The sequence below is a fragment of the Macaca thibetana genome, chromosome 1 (assembly GCF_024542745.1).
Source record: "Macaca thibetana thibetana isolate TM-01 chromosome 1, ASM2454274v1, whole genome shotgun sequence".
In the NCBI taxonomy this organism is placed as follows: domain Eukaryota; kingdom Metazoa; phylum Chordata; class Mammalia; order Primates; family Cercopithecidae; genus Macaca; species Macaca thibetana.
This window is the reverse complement of record NC_065578.1, coordinates 108,018,862-108,041,281: the sequence shown is the minus strand read 5'-3', so window position 1 is coordinate 108,041,281 and position 22,420 is coordinate 108,018,862. Positions and strand designations below refer to the sequence as shown.

Below are 22,420 nucleotides of genomic sequence, written 5' to 3'. Positions count from 1 at the left end.
AACTACTTGGGAGGCTGAGGCAGGAGAAGTGCTTGAACCTGGGAGGTGGAGGATGAAGTGAGCCAAGATTGCACCATTGCACTCCAGCCTGGGTGACAAAAGCGAAACTCTGTCTCAAAAAAAGAAAAAAAAACAAAACCAAAAAACCCAGCAGTATCTTAAAAGTAATATCAAATAAATCCCTTATCTAGGACTTGTCTATCCCTTAAAATATTGATCACAGTTTCAAGCAACAGTCAACTATTTCAATTCTATAAAATGCTAGAATCCAAACACAGAGAACAGAGCACAACAAACCTCAACAATTCATTAGCTGTGTGATTTGAGGCAACTTACTTAACCTCTTTGATTTCTTGATCTTCAAAATGGAGATAGAAGTACAATCTATTCCTATGGCTATTGTGAGGATTAAATGAATAAATTTATGTAAAGCACTCAGGAAAGTATACGACACATGGGGAGTATTATATGAGTGTTTACTTATATCATTATAATCATTGCTATTATTAATTGAAGGCTCAATGTTCCAAAGGCAAAACAAGTCAAAAAATCCCTTCATTTTATAGATTAAAATAATTTATATAATATTATATTAAAAGTTGATTAAAGAGCATTTGTTTTAATATCACAAAAGGTTACACAAGCTAAATGAAATACTTTTTTTTGGAGTCATTTAACAAAGACTGTGCTCAAAACTCTCTTGATCTCATAACCTAGTAGTTCTGTAATTTGACAAACACAGGACTTGGTGGCAGATATGAAATTTAAGCCCTGCTTTATTCATTTTAAATTCCAATTTATTGTTCATGCTTCTGACTTCATCATGGGAAATGTCTATTTGTGGATTAGGTTCAAAATTCACCAAATACATATAAAAAATATCTTCAGAATATACTTTATTAACAAATAAGCCATAAAACCAAATTTGAAACCTGTCATGAACTAAAAAATAAAAATAGAAAGTACCTGAGATTCATGTGGAATGAAGGAAATATTTATTTCTTTACATCTTCTTATTGACTTGGAGCAAGAAGCCTTAATTTTGTTAAAGAGATTATCAGGGCAAACTGAGGGGAAAAAAAACCAAAGTATATAGTTACATCTAGATCTTTATTCCTTTTAAATAAATCATTCCAATGTCCAAGAATAGTTATACATAATTACTGGCTTTCAGAGAGTTATTTATTATGAGGACATAAATCATACATAAATATTGTTATTTGCTTTACAAAAGATATATTCTAGTCAAAAGGACTGTAACAGAAATTCCATCTTTCCTATTCACATCCACCATAACCTCAGATATATTTCCTTAAAGATCTGCTAACAGAGCAAACTGAAACTGTTAGGAAGAAAAATCATGTCCAAACTTATGACTTAACAAACAACAGCACTTTCAGGACATCTTAGAAATTTATACTACTTTTCCAAATTGCCACTAAGTGATCCATACTACAACCATACAACACAAATCGTTAATTTTTCCTTCAATTAAAGGCAGCTTTCTAACATTAGAGAATTCTAAGACACTATAATACTAAGTTCTGGAACTCAGAGCCAGTGTTTTTCCCCTTTCATCAAAGAGTTTATCATTCCATTAGATCTAGGTCGGAATACCAACCATTGGCTCCTAGTATTTTTTAACATGATATTCTTTAGCCTTAAGATTCCTTAAGTTAAAAGAGGGTTCACATTCATTAAATTTCATCAATTCCATAAACATGATGCTCTGTATAATAAGGTTACATAACAAATACTTATGGTGTGACATTTTTAAAATCCAAACTATTAGGCATGAGATAAAAATTCATAGGAAAAATGATATACTACTTAAAGTGAGGACCTCTAATAGCAGAGACCAAGACTTAATTTAGTTAAGTGATATTTTTATTTTGAAGTATATTATATAACATATAACATAAGACAGAATTGTATGTGTCTTTGGACTTCTCTGTGATTCTTTAGCTACTAGTTTTCTATGTGATCATACAGCAGAGTAAGATAAATGTCACAGATTTTCTCCCTTCATATTTGCCAAACAGATGTCTGTTTTCTTCAGTGCCCTCTCAAAAGGTCTTTGTTTTTTACAAGAGAATCAAATCCCTAACTGAAACGCTGATTAAAAATATTTCTTCCTGTCACCAGCACAGGATTTGAGGGCTAGCCCTCTCCACCCATCCCTCTCATCCCCAGCAAAATGATTGTCTTTTGAAAGCAGTTGGGAATAGTTTCTTTTAATTTTTGATCACCTTAGTATGAATTAGGATAGATATAATCTTACATTTTTAGATTCTTTCTAGCCTAATTAGAATAAATGATAAATAGAAAATCACCAGGACTGAAATAATATTATAAAAAGTAGATACTTTAATGACATTTTGGGCTGGATGATTTTTAAAAAGTCAACAGTTTAAAACTAATGGAATTTTAAACAATGAAGCAATAACTTTTTAAAAGACTTACAGTCAGTGAAGTAAATATATGCTGCTTTATACTTGTTCTCCGATTTACTTGCAAAATCATGTAAGAAACAATCTACAGACTTAAAAAAGGTTAGATGTTAATACACATTTTATTAAATATTAATTTAAATATGTTACCTTTTGAAATGACTAATATTATTTTATTTCAGTGATAAAATAAAACCTTACTGGCTAAAAGTTTAATTTATAAACTGATTTTTTAAGATGCTATATTCTCCAGCCAGTGATAGCTAATAAGGTAGTAAGGTAACAAGAGTAAGGTAATATTAACCAGTTTTGGTTTTGGGAAAAAAAAAAGAGTAAGGTAATATGTATGAACAGGATGCTCTTATTGGCAATGAAGAGGTCTAGGAAAACTGAAACAACATATAAGACAAGACTATTGGAAGATAACAGATTAAGGAACTAGAAACCAACATACTGTAAGTATCATCTACATGGATAACGAAACCACCAAGACTTATGACTGGAGAAGTGCTGCAGTGAGAGACAGTGAGTGAGGAGCTTAAACTATCAAGTGATTAGAAAGACCCAAAACTTGGTAGGTGACTGTAAGAATGAGGAATATACAATTTTGTATCTTGCTTTTGTCACTTAACATCCAAAATGAACATTTATCTAGGTCACTAACAACCCCTAGAAAAATTATTTTTAATGGCCACATGGGTTTTCATTTATTTATCATTTCATTCATATATTTCATTCAGATATCATATGGCCTATTATTTATTAATGCTAAAATTTAATTAGATTTATTTACTGCTAGAAACTTAGCTAGACCATTTATTTATTTCCTAACAATAAACTCTAAAATATAAAACATTTTTTAAGGTTCTTGATAAAAAATTACAAACTATTTTCCAAAAAGGCTGTATCAATCTATACTCCCACTAGCAGTATATGGTAGTTTCTGCTCCATTATCTACTGATAACCAGAATAGTCAGAATGCACACACACATACACACCCATATATATATTTTAAATCCCTCTGTCAATTTGCTAGATGAAAAATGGTGCATTTTTTTAAGTTGCATTTTTTTTTCCAATCATAAATTTTTCTCTCATGGAATTATATTACAGATAAGATATAAAATATCATTAAAACCCACTAGCAGCCAACATGTAGAGACTAAAAAGTGAGTATCAGTTTTTTTTGTTTTTTTTTTTTAATGTCTGTTAGAATTTTTTAGAAGTGAAATGAAACAGAGATTGCCAAATTAACATTCTACATGGGAATAAGTGAGAGATCAGGTTTTCAAAAATGCATTCTCAGATATTGTACAGAATAAAGAAATCTGATAATTTGGCTCTAAAAGGTTGGCATCAAGTATGAGTTAGGTCATAGGGTCAGATTATAAACTAAAGACTTTCCTTTCACATAAAATATATATATACACACATATATATCCATCTTCATATATAAATACAAATATGCTACGGGAAAGTCACTGAGATAAAGAAGTAATCCAAGACTATAGATTATTTCTTTTACCTATATTACCATCCCCCCAAAAGGTATAGTTCAATAGGAACTGCATGAAAAACAAAACATGCAAAGAAATGTTATTTTACACAATTTAATTCTGCTTTCACATATGGGAAAAAAGGAATTCTTTTACTTATACATTCTCATTGGGAAGAATGCAAATAATCTTCTAACAGAAAAAACTTTCCTAAGCAAACTAGTTTATGGCAATATTTTTCTACTAAAGTGTACTTCATTACTTTGAATTTTCTATTAGTAAACCATAACAATGGTGAAATATTGATGAACCTATTTTTTAAGGCCTCAAAATACTCACCTTTGATGTCGGAGTGATGAAATAAAGAGCTTTCATTTGTCTGACAGGTTCACGATTCTTATAAATATTCTCTACAACTAACAAGAAGAAAGGTCATTTTATATAACCAAATATTTATACACTTAAAATAATTTTTAAATAAACTTTACTGTATTTTCCATTTATAATAATATGAAAATACATTTACAAATAATATGAAAACAAAAACATTTACTGGGTTTAACATTTTCTTTGTCTTCACTGGATACATTTTAAAATCCTGAAAAATGAAAATTCTTCATTTTCTTACATAAACAATGTAAGAAATTATTCATTTCTTAAATGAATAATTCATTTTCTTACATGAATTATTCATTAAAATTCATAACAACCTTGCAAGTATTTTACAAATGAGGAAATTGAGGCTTAAAGAAGTAACTTATCCAATCATACAGTTACAAAGTGGAACAGGCAGGCTTCTAACCCAGATTTGACTCCAGAGCCCAAGTTTTCACCTGCCACAGTGCTGTTTAAATAAATTGCCAATTAACTCCTATTCTTTTAAAACCACACGTAAATATTCATAAAGTACTTTTTCAGCAACAGAACATCACTAGAATTTAGTCAATTATATATTTAATTATGGAAATTAAGCCGTTTATAAGATTACCTAAAGCAAAGTGAATATAAAGTTAATAAACTTTGTCAAATTATTTAAAGCTACATATATATTTCTTAAAACTAATTTAAAGTATCCTTCAACAAATCCAGAGAACCATCTTTCAAGATTCATGTTGACAAAGGGCCTAGAAAGAATTAACATTAATGTGACTGGCAAGAGAGGTTACTGCTGGACTTCTCTTTTAAATTTGGTGATTTCCTTTTCTCATTCCTGAATGTATATTAGTAATGTAGAGGTTTATCATAACTACTACTAGACAATCAAATAATATTTCCAAGGAAAAATTTAATCTTTTTCTCTTCATTCTCAACTATTATAATTTTACTTGAAAAAAATTAAGGTTTAATCTGTGCTCATTTATTTCAATTGTTTAATGCTCAGAATGGAGTGTCTTACAGCCATGCTATACATACTATTTTGTTTGGTGAATAATGTACATGTTAAAACACTGAAAATACTGTGATAGATATGATTTAGAACTCAGGCTCTGAGAATATTCTGAAATCTCTTTATTAATAACAGAAAGTGCCACTTCTCCATTCACCGAAAAGTACACACCTATCAAAAAACCAAAAAAACAAAGAGAATGGTCTTTAATAGTGAAAAAGAATAATCTAACTCCCAATTTGTCTTTCACTTTTTATTTATTTTTTTGAAATAAGGTCCGTTTTGTCACCCCGGCTGGAGTATAGTGGCACAATCAGGGCTTACTGCAGCCTTGACTTCCCTGAAGGAATCCTCTTGCCTCAGTTCTCCAAGTAGCTGGGACTACAGGTATGTGCCACCATGCTTGGTTAATTTTTTTGGATTTAGTAGAGACAAAGTCTCACTATATTGCCCAGGCTGGTCTTGAACTCCTGAGCTCAAGTGATCTTCCTGCCTCAGCTTCCCAAAACACTGGGATTATAGGCATGAGTCATTGTATCCAGCTTCAGTCTATTTTTTTAAGGTTTTTACACTTGACTTTTTTCTCCACTCAAGTAGCAAATCCTGACAGAGCATTTTTTTCCCAGTTTTTTTAAAATCCCAAGACACTACTAAATATTTTCATGAATGACCTGAATGACAACAGAAAGTCTGACTGCTGAACCTGCCAATGCCCAGTTTCATAGAGGGATTTTCAGGAGAGCTAATGTGGAACTCAAAAGGACTGTTTTGAGTTTAAGTTAGAAGATATGACTACAATTAAACCATAGCAAACTTAGGTGGGTCTGGAGGATATCAAAGGTATCCCACAGCAGCGAGCTCTATGATATACAGTCCTATGAAACGCTTCTCAAAAATAGCTTTCTGTGGCCAAATAAGTTAAGAAAACTGAATACTATCATTTTACCCAGGGGATTTACTTCTACCTTGGCATATAAAGACTCTGAAGTCCTAAAGAAAGCTGTTGAGCTGTGTTTAATACTGTTTCCTAAATGTACTGGCCACAGAATCCCTTCCTTGAAGAATATTAATACTGAGCATACAGTGAGAAACGATGGTCTACAAAATGCAATAAACCTCCCTACAGTGCATACCAGCTCTGCAGTTCCACAGAGCTTTTATGTGTTATCAAATGGTTCTCACCCTAGTTTCACATCAGAATGACCTTTCGGAACTTAAAAAACTTAAGTGGCTTAATCAATATTTCACTTATTCAGTAGAAAAATCAAGGCTTCAATTTTCTAATTTCTAGTTTAGAGCTTTTTACACTGAGGGTCAGAAAGACCACAAATTGAATATGTAATCAACAATAAAGGTTATTTTATGGCTGGGCATGGTGGCTCACACCTGTAATTCCAGCACTTTGAGAGGCCAAGGCAAGTGGATTACTTGAACCCAGGAGTTCGAGACCATCCTGGGCAACATGGTGAAACCCTCTTTCTATCCAAAAAAATACACAGATTAGCCGGGTGTGGTGGTGTGTGCCTGTAGTCCCAGCTACTTGGGAGACTGAGATGGGAGGACTGTTTGAACCAGGGAGGAGGAGGCTGCAGTGAGCCAAAATCACACCACTGCACTCCAGCCTGGGTGACAGAGGGAGACCCTGTCTCAAAAAAAAAGATTATTTTATATATAAACATCAAAACATAAATATGATACGGTCAGACTTTCTTGAAAATACTGGGTATATTTTTGAACTTCATTAAGTTAGGAGTAACAGACAGTACATAAACTACATTAGGATTCAACATATAAATGAATTATATTTCACTTGGAGCCTCAGATTCCTCATTAGAAATCAGAGTATTTGATATCTGTCTTCATAGGGTTATTATGAAGATCAAATTTTAATAAGTGAGTTAAAGGATGAATTAAGGATAACACGATTATGAATGTTACAAGATATTAGTATTTTCCTCAATAGGTAATATAGATTAATATCTCAATAACATAATCCTGCCTAGAGGAAGATAACTTCTTGTGACATTATGATTTTTTTTCAGAATCTGTAAGTATTTCAAATTTTCATACTAAAACTGATTTAAACTTATAATTATTTGCCTCCTTTCTGGTAATAAAGATAAATTTACAAAGTCAGCATTATGCATTTGTAAGTATGTACAAGTTAATTTTATGACATAAATCTTGATATCCACTTTAAAGCGATACATGAAACCATAAACTAAATCAAAATACTGAAGTAAAGCTTGTGTATCAATACACAAACTTGTTTTATATATATATATATATGAGCAAAACATTTAAAGAACCTCAAAAAGGCAACTGAGTTAGGCTTGGTTAGGGGTCTTAATTATATGTCTCAGCTGAGGAAAAAAAAACTGACAGAAGATTCAGAGAAAAGAATGTTAAATCTAATTGTTATGGCTACAGTAATTTTAAAAAATAAGCTCCTTAGAAACACAATTACTAACTAAAATTTAATACTTCAGATCTCCCCCAATTACAATTAAAAAGTGTTCATGCCAAGAATAACACTTACCAGTAATACCTTCTTCTAGAAGATCTGTCATTTTGCAACATGATGCCAAAAGCTTAGTGGTAAATTCATCTAAAAGCATTATCTTAAAACAAACACAAATTAAAAAAATACTGTAAGCATCCTATTACCAAGAATGAAAAAAAGAATTTTATCCATTAACCTTTATAAAGCCTTTTATAACATAAAATATCAGGACAGTAGGCAAAATGATCTCATCTTTTATCTTGCACAATCTAGAGATTTTCTCAGTATACATGCATATAGTATTGTACATAAGTAAGCAAACAGAAATATTTCTAATTTGAAGCACAGAGCTTATTCATTTTAAATGACATTATGTTTAACATCAAATTTTCTTAAAATTACAATTGTCACTTGTAGAACAATTATTGCACAAAGCACTGTTTTAAGCCATTTCCATGGATTAATTCACCTCATATTTACAATTACCATATGAGGTATTACCATCACCATTTTTATAAACAAGGAAATGGGGGCAGAGAGAGGTCAAGTAATTTGCGCAAGGAGCCAAGCAATTAAGTGGTGAAGATAGTATTCAGAGCCAAGCAGTGTGATTCCATACCCTATATAGTCATCCCTCAGTATCCATGGGGGTTCGAGGACCCCTATGTATACCAAAACTCCATGGATACTCAAATGTCTTACATAAAATAGTGTAGTATTTGCATGTAACCTACACACATCCTTCCACATACGTCAAATAATCTTTAGATTACTTATACTAGAATACCTAACACCATGTAAATACTATGTAGTTTTTATACTGTATTGTTTTTAAAATTTGTATTATTTTTTATAAGAGCAAGGTATGCAAATTCTACCTTCCATTCACCTTCTTTCTTGCAGTCATCAAACACTGTTGCTTTTATCTCTGTTTAAAAAAGAAAGGAATTACTTAGGAATTAAATCAACAGAAACATAGTAATTCAAACAGTCCAAAATGGCTAAGGAAAAATCCAATTTGAAATTTGTTAAACTACATAAAAAGCATACATATTTGTTAAACCCTACGGAAAAATCCAATTCTAATGCCTAGCCTATACAGTACATTTCAACTGTAATCACTTTTTAACTTTAAAAGGTATTATAAAAAGGGTTAATATATTTAAGTACATGAACATACCGAGAAAATATTTCTAAAAGTATTACCTGATTTGGTTTTTCCTATTCTACTTAAATCCCAAGTAAAACAAGATGAAAACAAAAAACCCACGGGAACATCCTTAAGTTGCCCATTGCTAAATTATATCTGCCAATCAAATCTGCATAAACATTTTTCATAATGATTTACTACATTACACTTTTCAACAATACATATCACACATTTGGACACCAATATTCAATCTTGATTTATAATCAATAAATATTATGTTCCTTACAATGATTTTCAAAATTCTTTAAATATGTTTTAAAAATTAGTTCACTGATTTAAAAACATTTTCCATTATGTATTAAATAACGCATGTAGACAATTTACACAAATATCTGTTCTACTTAATAAAACAATTTCCCACACTTACTATGTTTTATTAATGTTCAATTGATTTTAAAATCAGTAGTAATACATAGTAATACATAAAATATAATTAAAATATAAATTATAGTGACCTGTTTTTCATTAATTCCTGTTAATGAGATGGTTATTTCATTAACTTAAGCTTTTCCATTTCCTAATTTATATTTAAGTTAATGCTTTTGGGAAATTTATCAACAAGTTTTTGATAACAAGTGATGTTAAAAAATGACGGCTCTTCTATCAGAAGGTATAAATAATAATAGTTACTGTGGTACAATAAAAAATTTTGGTTTTTACCCCCAGTTCCTGGCACAGAGCCCCTAAAGGCCTTGGAATCTCCTGAGTGGTAAGTGTCTCTTCCATCTGCAAATGGAATGACTCTTGGGTGAGGGGCCCCTATATAGCTTTAGATTGAGGGCTGGTCACCAGACCAAGCCATTAGGGTTGGAACCTTCAGCCCTACCCCAGGACCTCTGGGAAAGGAAGAGGGACTGGAGATTGAGTTCGATCACCAGTGATTCAATCAGTCATGCTTATATAATGAAGCCTCCATAAAAACCCCTTAAGAGAGTCTGGAGAGCTTCCAAGGTGGTGAACAAACTATGTGCCAGGAGGGTGAGACACCCAACTCCACGTGGATAGAAGCACCTATGCTTAGGACCTTTTTGGACCTTACCCTATGTACCTCTCCACCTGGCTGTTCATTTATATCTTTTGTAATAAACTGGTAGTAAGTAAAGTGTTTTCTGAAGTTCTGTGAGCCATTCTAGCAAATTAATGAACCTGAAAGGGAAGGGGGATTGTGGGAATTCCTGACTTTGTAGCCAAGCCAGACGGAAGTGTGGGTCTAGGGACTTGGTACTGGCATTTGAAGTGAAGGCAGTATTGTGAGACTGACCCCTCAAACCTGTGGAGTCTGACACTAACTAGTGTTCCTAGCTAACTAGTTCCTAACTAACTGGATATCCTACAATTCATTTCAATTCTGACACTAATACAGTTGGGGTCCAGAGTTGGAGAATTGGTTGGTGTGAGGGGGGAATAAAACACATATTTGGTTTCAGAAATGTTAGTAAAAGCAATTCAGTTATTTATAGTCATTTTCAGAATTGTGAGCTGGAAGGTTTTATTGTGACTGGGAAGATTTGAAAGTGTTAAGAAATATCAACTGAGATAATTATATATTGTTTGCTAGGAGGATTATAGTGTTATATGAGAATTATGGTGAAAGTCTGAAATATTTAACCATAATTTAAGCCAAAAGCACTGGCTTCTAGAACCCTACAGGCAAAAATAAAGGATTTTCTCAGGTACAGCTCAGATACAGAAATATTATGCTGCTTTTCCTTTCAAAGCTAGCTTCGTTCTTTACACTTCAAACAAGCTGAAAATTGAAGACATTTGCTTGTTTTTATCAGATTTATTTGTGTCTTTCTCTTAAGAAATGAATGCTCGGCCGGGCGCGGTGGCTCAAGCCTGTAATCCCAGCACTTTGGGAGGCCGAGACGGGCGGATCACGAGGTCGGGAGATCGAGACCATCCTGGTTAACACGGTGAAACCCCGTCTCTACTAAAAAATACAAAAAACTAGCCGGGCGAGGTGGCGGGCGCCTGTAGTCCCAGCTACTTGGGAGGCTGAGGCAGGAGAATGGCGTGAACCCGGGAGGCGGAGCTTGCAGTGAGCTGAGATCCGGCCACTGCACTCCAGCCTGGGTGACAGAGCGAGACTCCGTCTGAAATGAATGCTCATGGAATGTATGATGGAGTAGATTGGAGAAAAGCTCCCTAAGCAGAAGTCATCTCATTATAGTCTTTGAAACCTTAGAACTGCATTGTCCTAGATGGTGGAAACCAGACACATCTGGCTACTGAGCACCTGAAATGCAGCTAGTCTGAACTGAGATATCCTGTAAGTACAGCATACACAAGACTTCAAAAACCTTAGTACAAAAAAAGGAATGTAAAAAACTTACTAGGTCAAATATAATATATTAATTTGACTTTTTTCTTTTTACCTTTTTATGTGACTACTAGAAAATTTAAAATTACATATGTAGCTTGCTTTAAATTTCTAGTGATAGAACTGTCTTGGAATCTGAAGATACTTAGATCTATCTGTGTCTGCCAGAGGAAAAAAAAAAAAAGAATCTGAAGATACCTAAAGAGTCAGTGTTATTGCCTTAAAGAAATAACTAGTTTTATGGAGATAGTAAGGGCATCCATGAAAAGTGACACAGTCACAGGTAGATATGTTTAGAGAGGAGTCAAAGGAAATCATATCAACAAATACTATAGAATTAAGGAGGCATTTCCTCTAAATACTAATGAAAATCATTTGACCTTATATCCCTTTCTCTAGCATCCTAAATATGGATATACCTCAAGACTCAATTCTCTTACCTTTGCTCTGCTTGTTCTCAGAGCAAAGGTAAGAGAATTTGCTCCTGTGGCTGGTCTCCTCAGACCATATTCATCATCAAAGTTTCATCTATCATATTAGTCTTTCAATTTTTGACAGTCTTACGGCCCTTCTCTCTTTGAATGTCATTCGATTATACAATACAGATACAAGCAGCTACATGTCTCAAGGTGAGATTACGGCACCCTGAAAACTACTTTAGACTTATTTCTCTAAGTATTATTGTCATTTTCTTAGTCATTGTCTTTGTCTATTTCCTCCTTTCCCCACACCACCTATTAGGCATATTGATTGTTCTCTCTGGTAGCTATTATTTTTCATTGCCACTGTCACCCAGCATCAACTTGATTCTTCATTCTCACTGAAGTATTGCAATAGAATCCTATCTGGATTTCCTGCTTTCCACCTCCAACACCTTTGCTATTTCAATACATTCTTCACTCTGCTGTCAGAGTCACCTTCCTGAAATACAACTGTTTGATTATATTAATACACACCTCGAAATTCCCTCAAATGCTCACTCTTGCTTATAGAATAAAATCTAAACTATACTATTTAACATACTCCACTGACTGGCTTCTACCTAATCTCTAAATTAATCTTCCACTAGTCCAAATGCTACCCAGATAGTAACTTTAGTTTGTTTTTGTTTTCTGAGACTGAGTCATGCTCTGTCACCCAGGCTGAAGTGAGTGGCATGATCACTGCTCACTGCAGCCTCAACTTCCCAGGCTCCAGCGATCCTCCCACCTCAACCTCCTGAGTAGCTGGGACCACAGGTGTGCGTTACCACACCTGGCTAATTTTTGTATTTTTGATAGAGATGGAGTTTCACCATGTTGCTCAGGCTGGTCTTGAACTCCTGAGCTCAAGTGATCCACCTGCTTTGGCCTCCCAAAGTGCTGCAATTACAGGCATGAGCCACTGTGCCCGGGCTTATGCTCGCTATTTCTTTATTCAGAGTCAGGGTCTTGCTCTGTCACCCAGGCTGGAGTGCAGTGACACAATCAATGTCCACTGCAGCCTCAGCCTTCTGGGCTGAAGGGATCCTCCTGCCTCAGCCTCCCATGTAGCTGGGAACACAGGTGAAAGTCACCAAACATGGTTAATTTAAAAATTTTTTGTATAGATGGGGTCTCACTTTGTTGCCCAGGTTGGTCTCGAACTCCAGGGCTCAAGGGATCATCCCACCTTGGACTCTCAAAGTGCTAGGATTACAGGCATGAGCCACGGTACCTGGCTTACAATTTTTATATAATCTTTTCTATGGCATCTGAGTTACCAGTTACTTTTTAAAAGTCTAACCCATACTATCCTATATTTGCTCCACATTTTATTGCCTTATTTTTTATATTTTAGATCTTTAATATATATGATTTTTAAAATTTGCTGGAGATGGACTAAGATCATGCCTAAGTATATAAAAGAGGAGCAAGAAAGCACAATTAAAAAAAAAAAAAAAAGATGTCAGGCAAAAAGCCTTAAATGAAAATCTAATAGTAAATATTTATGTCCCAAACAAAACAACATAAAAGAAAACTATGGCATCAGAGAAAACTATCAGGAATGCAAGCAGAAATAAAGAAAATATAACAAAGTGAAGATCTAAAAAATGGAATCACGGAGAATTCAAGCTGAAAAAAACATGTTGAAGAAAATGTAGTCCAAACCCCTCATGGTTTAAGTTAGGAAACAGAAGTATAACCTGGACTAGAAACCAAGTCTTACAATGATTATTTCAGTATGGAGAAATAATAAACCAAGCTTCTATAAATAGTGTATCATAACAATGTTTTTGAAAATCAAATAGTAAAAGTAAAAAAATCAGACTTGTAGGCCATAAGGGAAATTATATTCTCAGAAAACTAAAACATGGCTGGGCGCGGTGGCTCACGCCTGTAATCCCAGCATTTTGGGAGGCCGAGGCGGGCAGATCATGAGGTCAGGAGTTCGAGACCAGCCTGACCAACATGGTGAAACCCCGTCTCTACTAATAATACAAAAATTAGCCAAGTGTGGTGGCGCTCACCTGTAGTCCCAGCTACTTGGGAAGCTGAGGCAGGAGAATCACTTGAACCCAGGAGGCAGCGGTTGCAGTGAGCAGAGATCAAGCCATTGCACTCCAGCCTGGGCAACAGAGTGAGACTCCACCTCAAAAAAAGAAAAAAAAAAAGGCCACATGCAGTGGCTCATGCCTGTAACGCCCGCATTTTGGGAGGCCAAGGTGGGCAGATCATGAAGTCAGGAGATCAAGGCCATCCTGGCCAACATGGTGAAACCCCATCTCTACTAAAAATACAAAACTTAGCTGGGCGTGGTAGCACGTGCCTGTAATCCCAGCTACTGGGGAGGGTGAGGCAGGAGACTTGCTTGAACCAGGGAAGAAGAAGTTGCAGTGAGCCTACACCACGCCACTGCACTCCAGCCTGGCGACAGAGAGAGACTCTGTCTCAAAAAAAAAAAAAAAAAAAAAAGAAAACTAAAACATGTTATTAAATTCCTAATTATGATTCCAACAGATTCTGCCTCTGGCCCAGATTATTCAGTGAACAGGTAAGAATCTTTACAAAAGCAAACCCAGGGACCTGGGGCAGGAAACCAAAGCAATAATCATCACAAGTTAATCATCACAAGTCAGCTGAACAAAAACAGACTGAACTGTGAATGGGAAAGACCACCCAGGGGCTTTCAAGATATAATGATCAAAAATTGTATGAAAGCAGAATATATAAAAACTAAGGACTGGCCAGGCGCGGTGGCTCACGCCTGTAATCCCAGCACTTTGGGAGGCTGAAGCTGGTGGATCACGAGGTCAAGAGATCGAGACCACCCTGGCCAACATGGTAAAACCTCATCTCTACTAAAAATACAAAAATTTGCTGGGCATGGTGGCACATGCCCGTAATCTCAGCTACTCGGGAGGCTGAGGGAAGAGAATCACTTGATCCTGGGAGGCGGTGGTTGCAGTGAGCAGAGATCGCGCCATTGCACTCCAGCCTGGCAACAGAGCGAGACTCCATCTCAAAAACAAAACAAAACAAAAAACACATACACAAAAAACTAAGGACTACTGTATAACCAACTAAATATATACAAAAGTAAATACTAAAGCAATTATTTCTAGGTAGAAATGTAGTAAATTGAAGATGTATTCTTATATTGTTTTTTGAGACAGGGTCTCTGTGGCCCAGGCTGGAGCGCAGTGGTGCAATCTCGGCTCACTGCAACCTCCACCTCCCGGGTTCAAGCGATCCTCCTACCTCAGTCTCCCAAGGAGTTGGGACTACAGGTGCACACAATTCAATATTTATTATTGAAGAAAACACTACAACAAAGGGCATGGAGGATTTCTCGTAAACATAATAGTGTAATGGTAAAAAGGCACCATTATAAAATTATTTGGTGGTGATATAAGTCAGAATACTGGTTACTCTAGGGGAGAGGGTAGAGCTTGAACTGGGAAAGGCCATAGGGTGCTTGGAAACATTCTTTTATCGTGATCTGGATGGTAGTTTCATGGGTAAAAAACTCATCCAGCTGTGCACTTATCATTAGTGCACTTCACGCTAACATTACACTTAATTAAATCTTAGAGTAATTTATCTTCAAAATAGGAACAAGAAAATCACTTTCTCTCAGCACTGTTTAATAGAATGCCAAAAATGCTAGTGACTGCTCTTTGAAAAAGGAGGAGAAAATATCATTTTTAATGGTTTCCCACTGCCTACAGAATGTCTAAATAATACAGCAACCAGGCCCTTCATAATCTGGCTCCAAACTACTTTTTGGTCTATGTCCCCCTATCCCTTGCAATGAATACCCTGTACTCGATCAAAAGGAATTGTTCCCTCTTCCATAATCAACCACTTACTTTGTCACCTTTGGGGTTTGACACAGATTTCCCTCTGCCTGTCAAAATCCTACTACCTTTCAAGAAACATCTTATATGTCACTTCCTCTTGAGCCTTCCCTGACCTCCTCCCATAGAGGAAAATAATTCCTTCTTCCAAAATTTCATACTGCTAATACAGCAGTCCTTAAGTACTTGTGCACCTGTCTTCTCCCACTCAATTGTCAATTCTAGGAAATCAAAGAACAGAGTACATACTCAATATATTAACACCGATTTAAATAAATGACTGTGTAAATATCCAAAAATTAAAAAAAGAAAATTTTGCCCAACAAAATAAAAGAGAAAGCAACCAGAATGAAAAAAGACATAAAACAAAGATAATTGAGTAAAACAAAAACATATGATTCTATGCATGCTTGTAATTGCATTAAAAAACTTGTGGAAGGATTTATAAGAAACCTGAGTGTCTCTGGAGAGGAAGGCTACGGGTCTGGTTGGGAGGAAGATTAATTTTGTTTTTATGTAACATTTTTAAAATCTAATTTTATTATTATTTTTTAAGACAGGGTTCAGTATGTTGCCCAGGCTGGTCTTGAACTCCGAAGCTCAGGCGATCATCTTGCCCTGGCCTCCCAAAGTGCTGGGATTACAGGCATGAGCCACTGCACCTGGCCATAATTTTTTCTTTTCTTTTCTGCTATCAAAATTTTTTGCCACCTCAAGGTATTTAAAAAGCAATTTTAAAATGTTAATTACGAAGATTGTGAAGCAGCACGAAAAATGTTGAGTCAATGTCAGTTGATTTAAAAAAGGAAGTCACAGAATGACAGATAATAAAAACAATGTCTTTATCTATATGAGGATCAGAAGGAAAACGTGAAAAAGGGAAAAAGCTTATGATTCAATATGTAAAGAACTGGCTTAAATGCATACATGCTGATGTTAATAACATATCTGGAAATTATTTATACAACACGATTTGTTACCCATTTTCACATAAATGTATTTAAATACCACTGTTTTAAAACATCCCCAAATCTTAAAAAGTCAGCCATGTAAATCTTGAAAAAGCAAACGCCAACCTTAAAATTAATCTTTTAAAAGATAATTTCATATTTTTCACCTATTTATACATTTGCTTAGTGCCTGCTATATGTTAAGCACTATCCCAGTTACTGATTTGGATTTTTAATTTTAGACAAGGAACTCCCAGAATTCTGCTGACTAAATCATTTCTGTTTTTTGTTCAACAAGTTGGACTAAGAAATACTTAGATGCTACTCCCTTTCCACTACTAGGCCATAATTATTTTGAACTCAGAAATGCCAGACAATGATGGTTATTCCTGTTAGGTGGTTTCATTCTTTCTCTAACCTGCCAGACCTAGGTTCGGAGCGATGTTTATGAAAGTTGTGGATGACACCGCAGAACATCAGTAACCAATAAGAAGTCCGGTCCTCACAGCAGGGGCCCCCGAGAGTGTAGGGAAAACGGAAGGAGCGGCGGCTCCAGCCCGAGCTATGCAGGAAGATGTCACGGCTGGACACCCGGTCATTCCAATGGTCCCTTCTCAAGAACTTTTCAGAAAGTAGGTTCCTCTCGGAATAGGGAAAGAGGAGTCTGTTAAACAGTGAGGGTTTTTTTTTTTTTGGAAAAGCACGGGTTGATACTAACACGAATAAGCAGAATAAACAGTCCTTGCAAACTCCAGTGTGGGGTGGAGATGGGGGCGGAATAAACAGCACTCGAATTGTCTCGGATGGAGAGACATCCCCAACTGGTGGAGAGCGGACAAGAGCAGAGATGAGTAGAGAGTGCGGCCGAGGACAGGCGCGGGCCCCGCAGGAGGGAAAGCCGGGCCAGGGCAGCTCACCCCGGGCGGAGCTTCGCGGCCAGGAGCGCGGCCGAGGCGAGTGGGTGCCCGACGCCAACTAGAAGGCCGCGTCCCGTCGCACCCCGCCCATCCCTGGTGCTGGCAAGGAACAGGGCAGGGCAGGAAAGCAGGAAGAAGTCCTCACACAGATGCCAAAGCAACAAGTGCTCGCGGCGGCGACTCAACAGACCGCTGGGTTGGGGCTGCAAAACGAGACCCGGCACGGCAGCCTCCCGGCCTTCCCTCTCTCAACCCCTGCCCCACCGCACTCACTCTGCCACACGACGCTCTTTAGCCCCCTCTCTGCCACTGGCGGCGCCATCTTCCCAACACTGCGGAACAGCAGCCACCACCTTCCACTCCCAACCTACTTTGGCCGCAAAAGCGGCGTAGGGATGGCCCCGCCCCTCGCTGCAGGGGAAGGCCCCACCCCCTCTTGCAGACCTCGCCCTCCGGTGACGTCACGCGCGACAGCAAGGAAATTTCCTCCCACTGCCTGACGGAGGCTGCGTAGTATGGGTGGAAGCGCCGAGGGAAGTCGGGCGCCCCCTCGCGGGAGGCGGCTGTCGCCTGCGGTTCGACGTCCTGTGGCCTAGGAAGGCGAAGTGCCAAACCGATAGTGAGACAGGGCTGTCTATGAAATTCCGAGTTCACACATACACGAAGACTGGAGGATCCTCCCCTTTACAGAAGAACCCTTCACTTCGCGAGGCGATTCATAATAGATTTTACTCAGTAGCCAGCCCAACTACCTAATAGAAAATGTACTGTCCCCAAAAGTTTATTTCATTCATTTTTCAAGGACACAGTAATTGCGTAGAACTGTGAGGTACCCTCCAGTGTGCCAAGAACTGTGCTGGACTTTTGGAAGAGTCAAAGAAATGAGAGACCGACTCTTCCCCCTGAAGAATTTATAATCTAATTAAAGAGCGCGATTCCTGGAATGCTGCAGATAGTTAAAACTGGGTTTAAAAATGGAATGCCTTAATGATAAGATATACATAAATGAACCAACAAAACAATAATCATTTATTAACAAATTTGTGCAACAAATGTAGGGAGGGTCTGTTAATGCTGCAGAATCAAAAATTATCGTTGAAGGTTGATTCACAGAGGAGGAGATCTGAGCTCAAAGTTTAGGCAGAAATCTGTTTACTGACATGGTTCTTTTGGGACTTTAAATCAAAGTCATCAAACGTAAATTAGATCAGTTTAGTTGCTAAGAGCCCTAACTGTGAGATAACCATCATGACACTGGCAGAAAGTACGCTTTCCGAAAAGGATTTGCAAAGAACTAGTGGCTGTAAAGATTCAAACTGGTCACACAGAAGTAGAAGTGGTTAAATACTACTACTACTACTAATGTCTAATATTTACTGAGTGCTTACTTACCATATGCCAGGGACCATGCTAAGCAGATTACCTCACTGATCCTCAAAGCAACCCTAACAACAAGGAAACTGAGGCTTAGTGAAGTTAAGTAACTTGCCACGGATGCCCTTGGTGGTGGAGTGGGAACAAAGATCAGGCTTGGGCTACATGGAAAGCAATAGAGTAGTCTGTGGGATAACCCGCGATTTTTAGGAGAGAAAAGGAGAATGAAGAATTAAGAACAGGCTGGGCATGGTGGCTCACACCTGTAATCCCAGCACCTTTGGAGGCCTAGGCAGGATGACTCATAGAGGCCAGGAGTTTAAGACCAGCCTGGGCAACATAGCAAGACTGCTGTCTCCACACACACACACAAAATTAATAAAAAAGTTTGCTGCGCATGATGGCACATGATACCTGCAAGCTGAGGAGTCATAGCTACTTGCGAGGCTGAGGTAGGATGACTGCTTGAGCCCAGGAATTCCAGGCTGCAGTGAGCTATGATCATGCAGCTGTACTCCAGCCTGGGCAACAGAGTGAGACCCTGTCTCTAAAATTAAAAATGGCCATAAAATGGGTTCTGGCACAACCTATGGCATAAGTGGTTTTTCTGTTCAGGGCTTATATGAGAATGGAAGCTGGAGCCCTGACCTCCTTTAAACCTACTCTAAATTGATTTAGTTGCTCAATTTGTTAAACAAATGCACATGATTTCCCTCTCCCTTTTCATTTTAAGTTAGGTTCTGCTTCGTTTAGCAGGGTGAAGCCCCAGTCCATAAGAAAAATATGTGCCAGGGAAGATTCATCCTTCTGAGGTGAAGCCCCTCACTCTGAAGAGCCAAACCAAGAGGGAAGAGTGAGATGGGTGAGGTGCCTCCATCTCTTACCCTTCAGGAGAATGACCAGGTGCCAAGGAATAACACAAGGTCCCTCTGGGTTGGAAGTTTGACTCTGGTCACATGTGGTGCCGTTGTGGCTCATGCTCCTAAAGGCCAGAGTCCTTGTTGGCACTGCGGAATAGTGGAGCAAGCATGGGCCTTAACTGCACGTAGGCATAGGTTTACATCCTACCAATTCTGGCTCTGCCTCTTACTAGCAGTATGACCTCAAACACCTCAGTTTCATTGCACCTGTGTGCTGAATATTAATATATTATCTCAAACCTCGCAACAGCCCAAGAAGATGACTATTGCCATTTTACAGATGAGAAAACTGAGTTTCGGGGAGGTTAAATAAATCATGAAAAATCTCAAAATGAGCTAGGATCTGGATCCATTTGGCTCCAAGGTCATTGCTCTTTCTAGTGTACCAAATTGCCTGTCCTCCCATGCTCCCCTAGTTTTGCATTAGCTCACTAAGCTGTTTCTCTACGTCTCCTCTAGTCTGCTTGCCTAAACAAATTGAAAAATGAATTTGGATTCCCTAAACGTGACACATCAGAATGGAAGGTAAAATCTGCTAACACTGGCCAGGGATGAAAAGCTGCTTTGTATAATTCAGAGCAGGCAAATGGCCAAAATAACGAAGGGTTGAATGTACAAGCACTTGAGTTAGGGCAGATCACTCACTATCCTATTCCCAGATCTCCTCTAATAATCAATCACTAATTCATAATAATCTAGAGAAATATTTTCCATAAAGATATCATGGGTACCTAACATAAAGATATGTTAAATGCTTGAGGTAATTGAGGATACCCCAATTACCCTGATTTGATCATTACACATTGTATACCTGTATCAAAATGTCACATGTACCCCCATAAATATATACAACTATTATGTACCCATAATAATTAGAATTAAAATTTTAACTAAAAGATAGCATGAATTAGCAGGTCTAATCAATGCTACTATGTCTCTCCCTGAAACTTTGTGTTTGAATTGATTAGCCGTGTGAACATGGGTGGGCTACTTGACCTTTCTGGGCCTCTTTCTTTTTCCCTACCTGTATAAGGAGATAATGTTATTACTTAGCTTGTAGGGTTGTTATGAGAATAAAATGAGTATATGGAGAGCACTTACAAGCCGGTAGTTTGTGCTATATACACGCTAAATAAATTGCTTTTTATCTTTACCCACTGCGGATCACATTTTCTTCTATGGCATTCTGACCAAAACAGTTCAGCCTTAAGTGCCTAGCTAGGCAGATGGCTATTTCACTTTCTGTGCCTTGGTATTTGTACGGTATTAGGTGTGCTCTCTGATGCTTCCAACTCCATTTTTTAGAGATCTATGCCTTTGGCTTGTCTCCATTCATGTACAGATGTTCTGGGGAAGATCTCTTATTAGTGACACATTACATATTTCTGATCAGTCTCATAGAGAAAGCATATCACTTCTCTCTCTTGCAGCGCACATTGATAGGAAGTTGAGAGAACAGAAAGGGAAGTTTGTTCTTTCTTCCATGCTTAATTCAAGCCTAATTCCATGGTCCAATTCCCCCTGGGTGGAGTTTTATGGTTGTTCCTAACTACAGACATTCTTGGCTCCATAGCCGTGTGTTTGGGGAGCAAACACTGTAACTGTGTGTGTGCATGTGCGTGTGTGTGTTATACAAGTCTATTCACACTTTTTAAATTAGGTTACTGATATTTGAAGGACAAACTTTTTTTTAGGTATGAGAGATTTATGTTATATTTCATAGCCTTCCCCCTCCAAAGATGAAAAAAGTAATTACAGTATGAGTGGGAGATACGGCCAATAAGATTGATGGTCCTCCCCCCCAAAAGGTGCCTGTGTGTCAGTCGGTCACAGTTTGAGGCTCTCCATTCGACATCTTCTGTCATGCAGAAAGCATAACTGCAATCCTTCTAGCAACAGGCTGGCAGCTCTGCTTTCCCAGATGCTCCCATGGATGTCACATCACCTGATGCTTTGGCTCAGCAAACCCTGCAAGCAGCTCAGCTTTGCTCCTAACTTGTGATGAGGGCGGTTGTTATCTCAGGTTGCCCTGGCAGCTACTGCTTTCCAACCTATACTGAAGTCCTGCTGGAGGTTTGTCTCGGGATAAGTGCTGTCTGCATGTGGGTGGCTCGACTTTCTGGGAGTGAACATTTCCAGTCCCTGAGGGGGCTGCAGGCAAGTGCTGTTGTCAATAAAACACTCATGAAGTGGATGTGTTGAAGTCTGTGGTGTGTCTGGATGTGAAATCGCAGAAAGAATTTCTGCTAAGCAGACCTTTCGTGTTTCCAGGGTTCTCGCAGCTTGCTGACTCACCCTGGCAGCTGTCCAGGGGATTTTCTGGATCCATTTCTCTCCAGAGTCTTCACACGGCAGCTCTCCAACTGCTGTGCAGGTGAGGACACACCTGACCTTGCCCTCAGGAAGCAGAGTCAGAGTTGTTCTTCTAAAGGCCAAAGGAGCTTTTCCTATCCTAGAGGCATTATTTTATTCTACATTCTAGTAGATCTTTTCCATCTCTAATCACTAACAAATGAGACAACTCTGCAAGACAAATGGGAAAACATTTTAAACAAAGACAAAAAACTTTGC

The 22,420-nt window shown here is 37.6% G+C and overlaps 2 protein-coding genes across 6 annotated transcripts in view; both read right to left on the bottom strand.

Annotated features, from left to right (window-relative positions):
* The window catches only part of STXBP3 (syntaxin binding protein 3), a 186,488-nt gene that overhangs the window by 47,671 nt on the left and 116,397 nt on the right, over window positions 1–22,420 (bottom strand). For 3 of the 5 annotated variants that reach the window (XR_007717243.1, XM_050746038.1, XM_050746062.1), the window contains exons 1-6: window positions 17,829–17,950; window positions 8,716–8,765; window positions 7,874–7,955; window positions 4,287–4,363; window positions 2,464–2,542; window positions 967–1,067 (exon numbers count right to left, since the gene is read on the bottom strand). Coding sequence is in view for 4 of the 5 variants with exons in the window: in XM_050746038.1 (XP_050601995.1) it covers window positions 967–1,067; window positions 2,464–2,542; window positions 4,287–4,363; window positions 7,874–7,955; window positions 8,716–8,765; window positions 17,829–17,877 (438 nt within the window). In the remaining variant the exon portion in view is untranslated. Of the gene's footprint in view, window positions 1–966; window positions 1,068–2,463; window positions 2,543–4,286; window positions 4,364–7,873; window positions 7,956–8,715; window positions 8,766–17,828; window positions 17,951–22,420 lie in introns of those variants that run through there. The other 2 variants (XM_050746028.1, XM_050746052.1) reach the window with 2 other exon arrangements.
* FNDC7 (fibronectin type III domain containing 7) overlaps window positions 21,496–22,420 on the bottom strand; it is a 29,153-nt gene continuing 28,228 nt past the window's right edge. The window contains exon 13 of the mRNA XM_050745802.1: window positions 21,496–22,372. The gene's annotated coding sequence lies outside the window, so the exon portion shown is untranslated. The remainder of the gene's footprint in view (window positions 22,373–22,420) is intronic.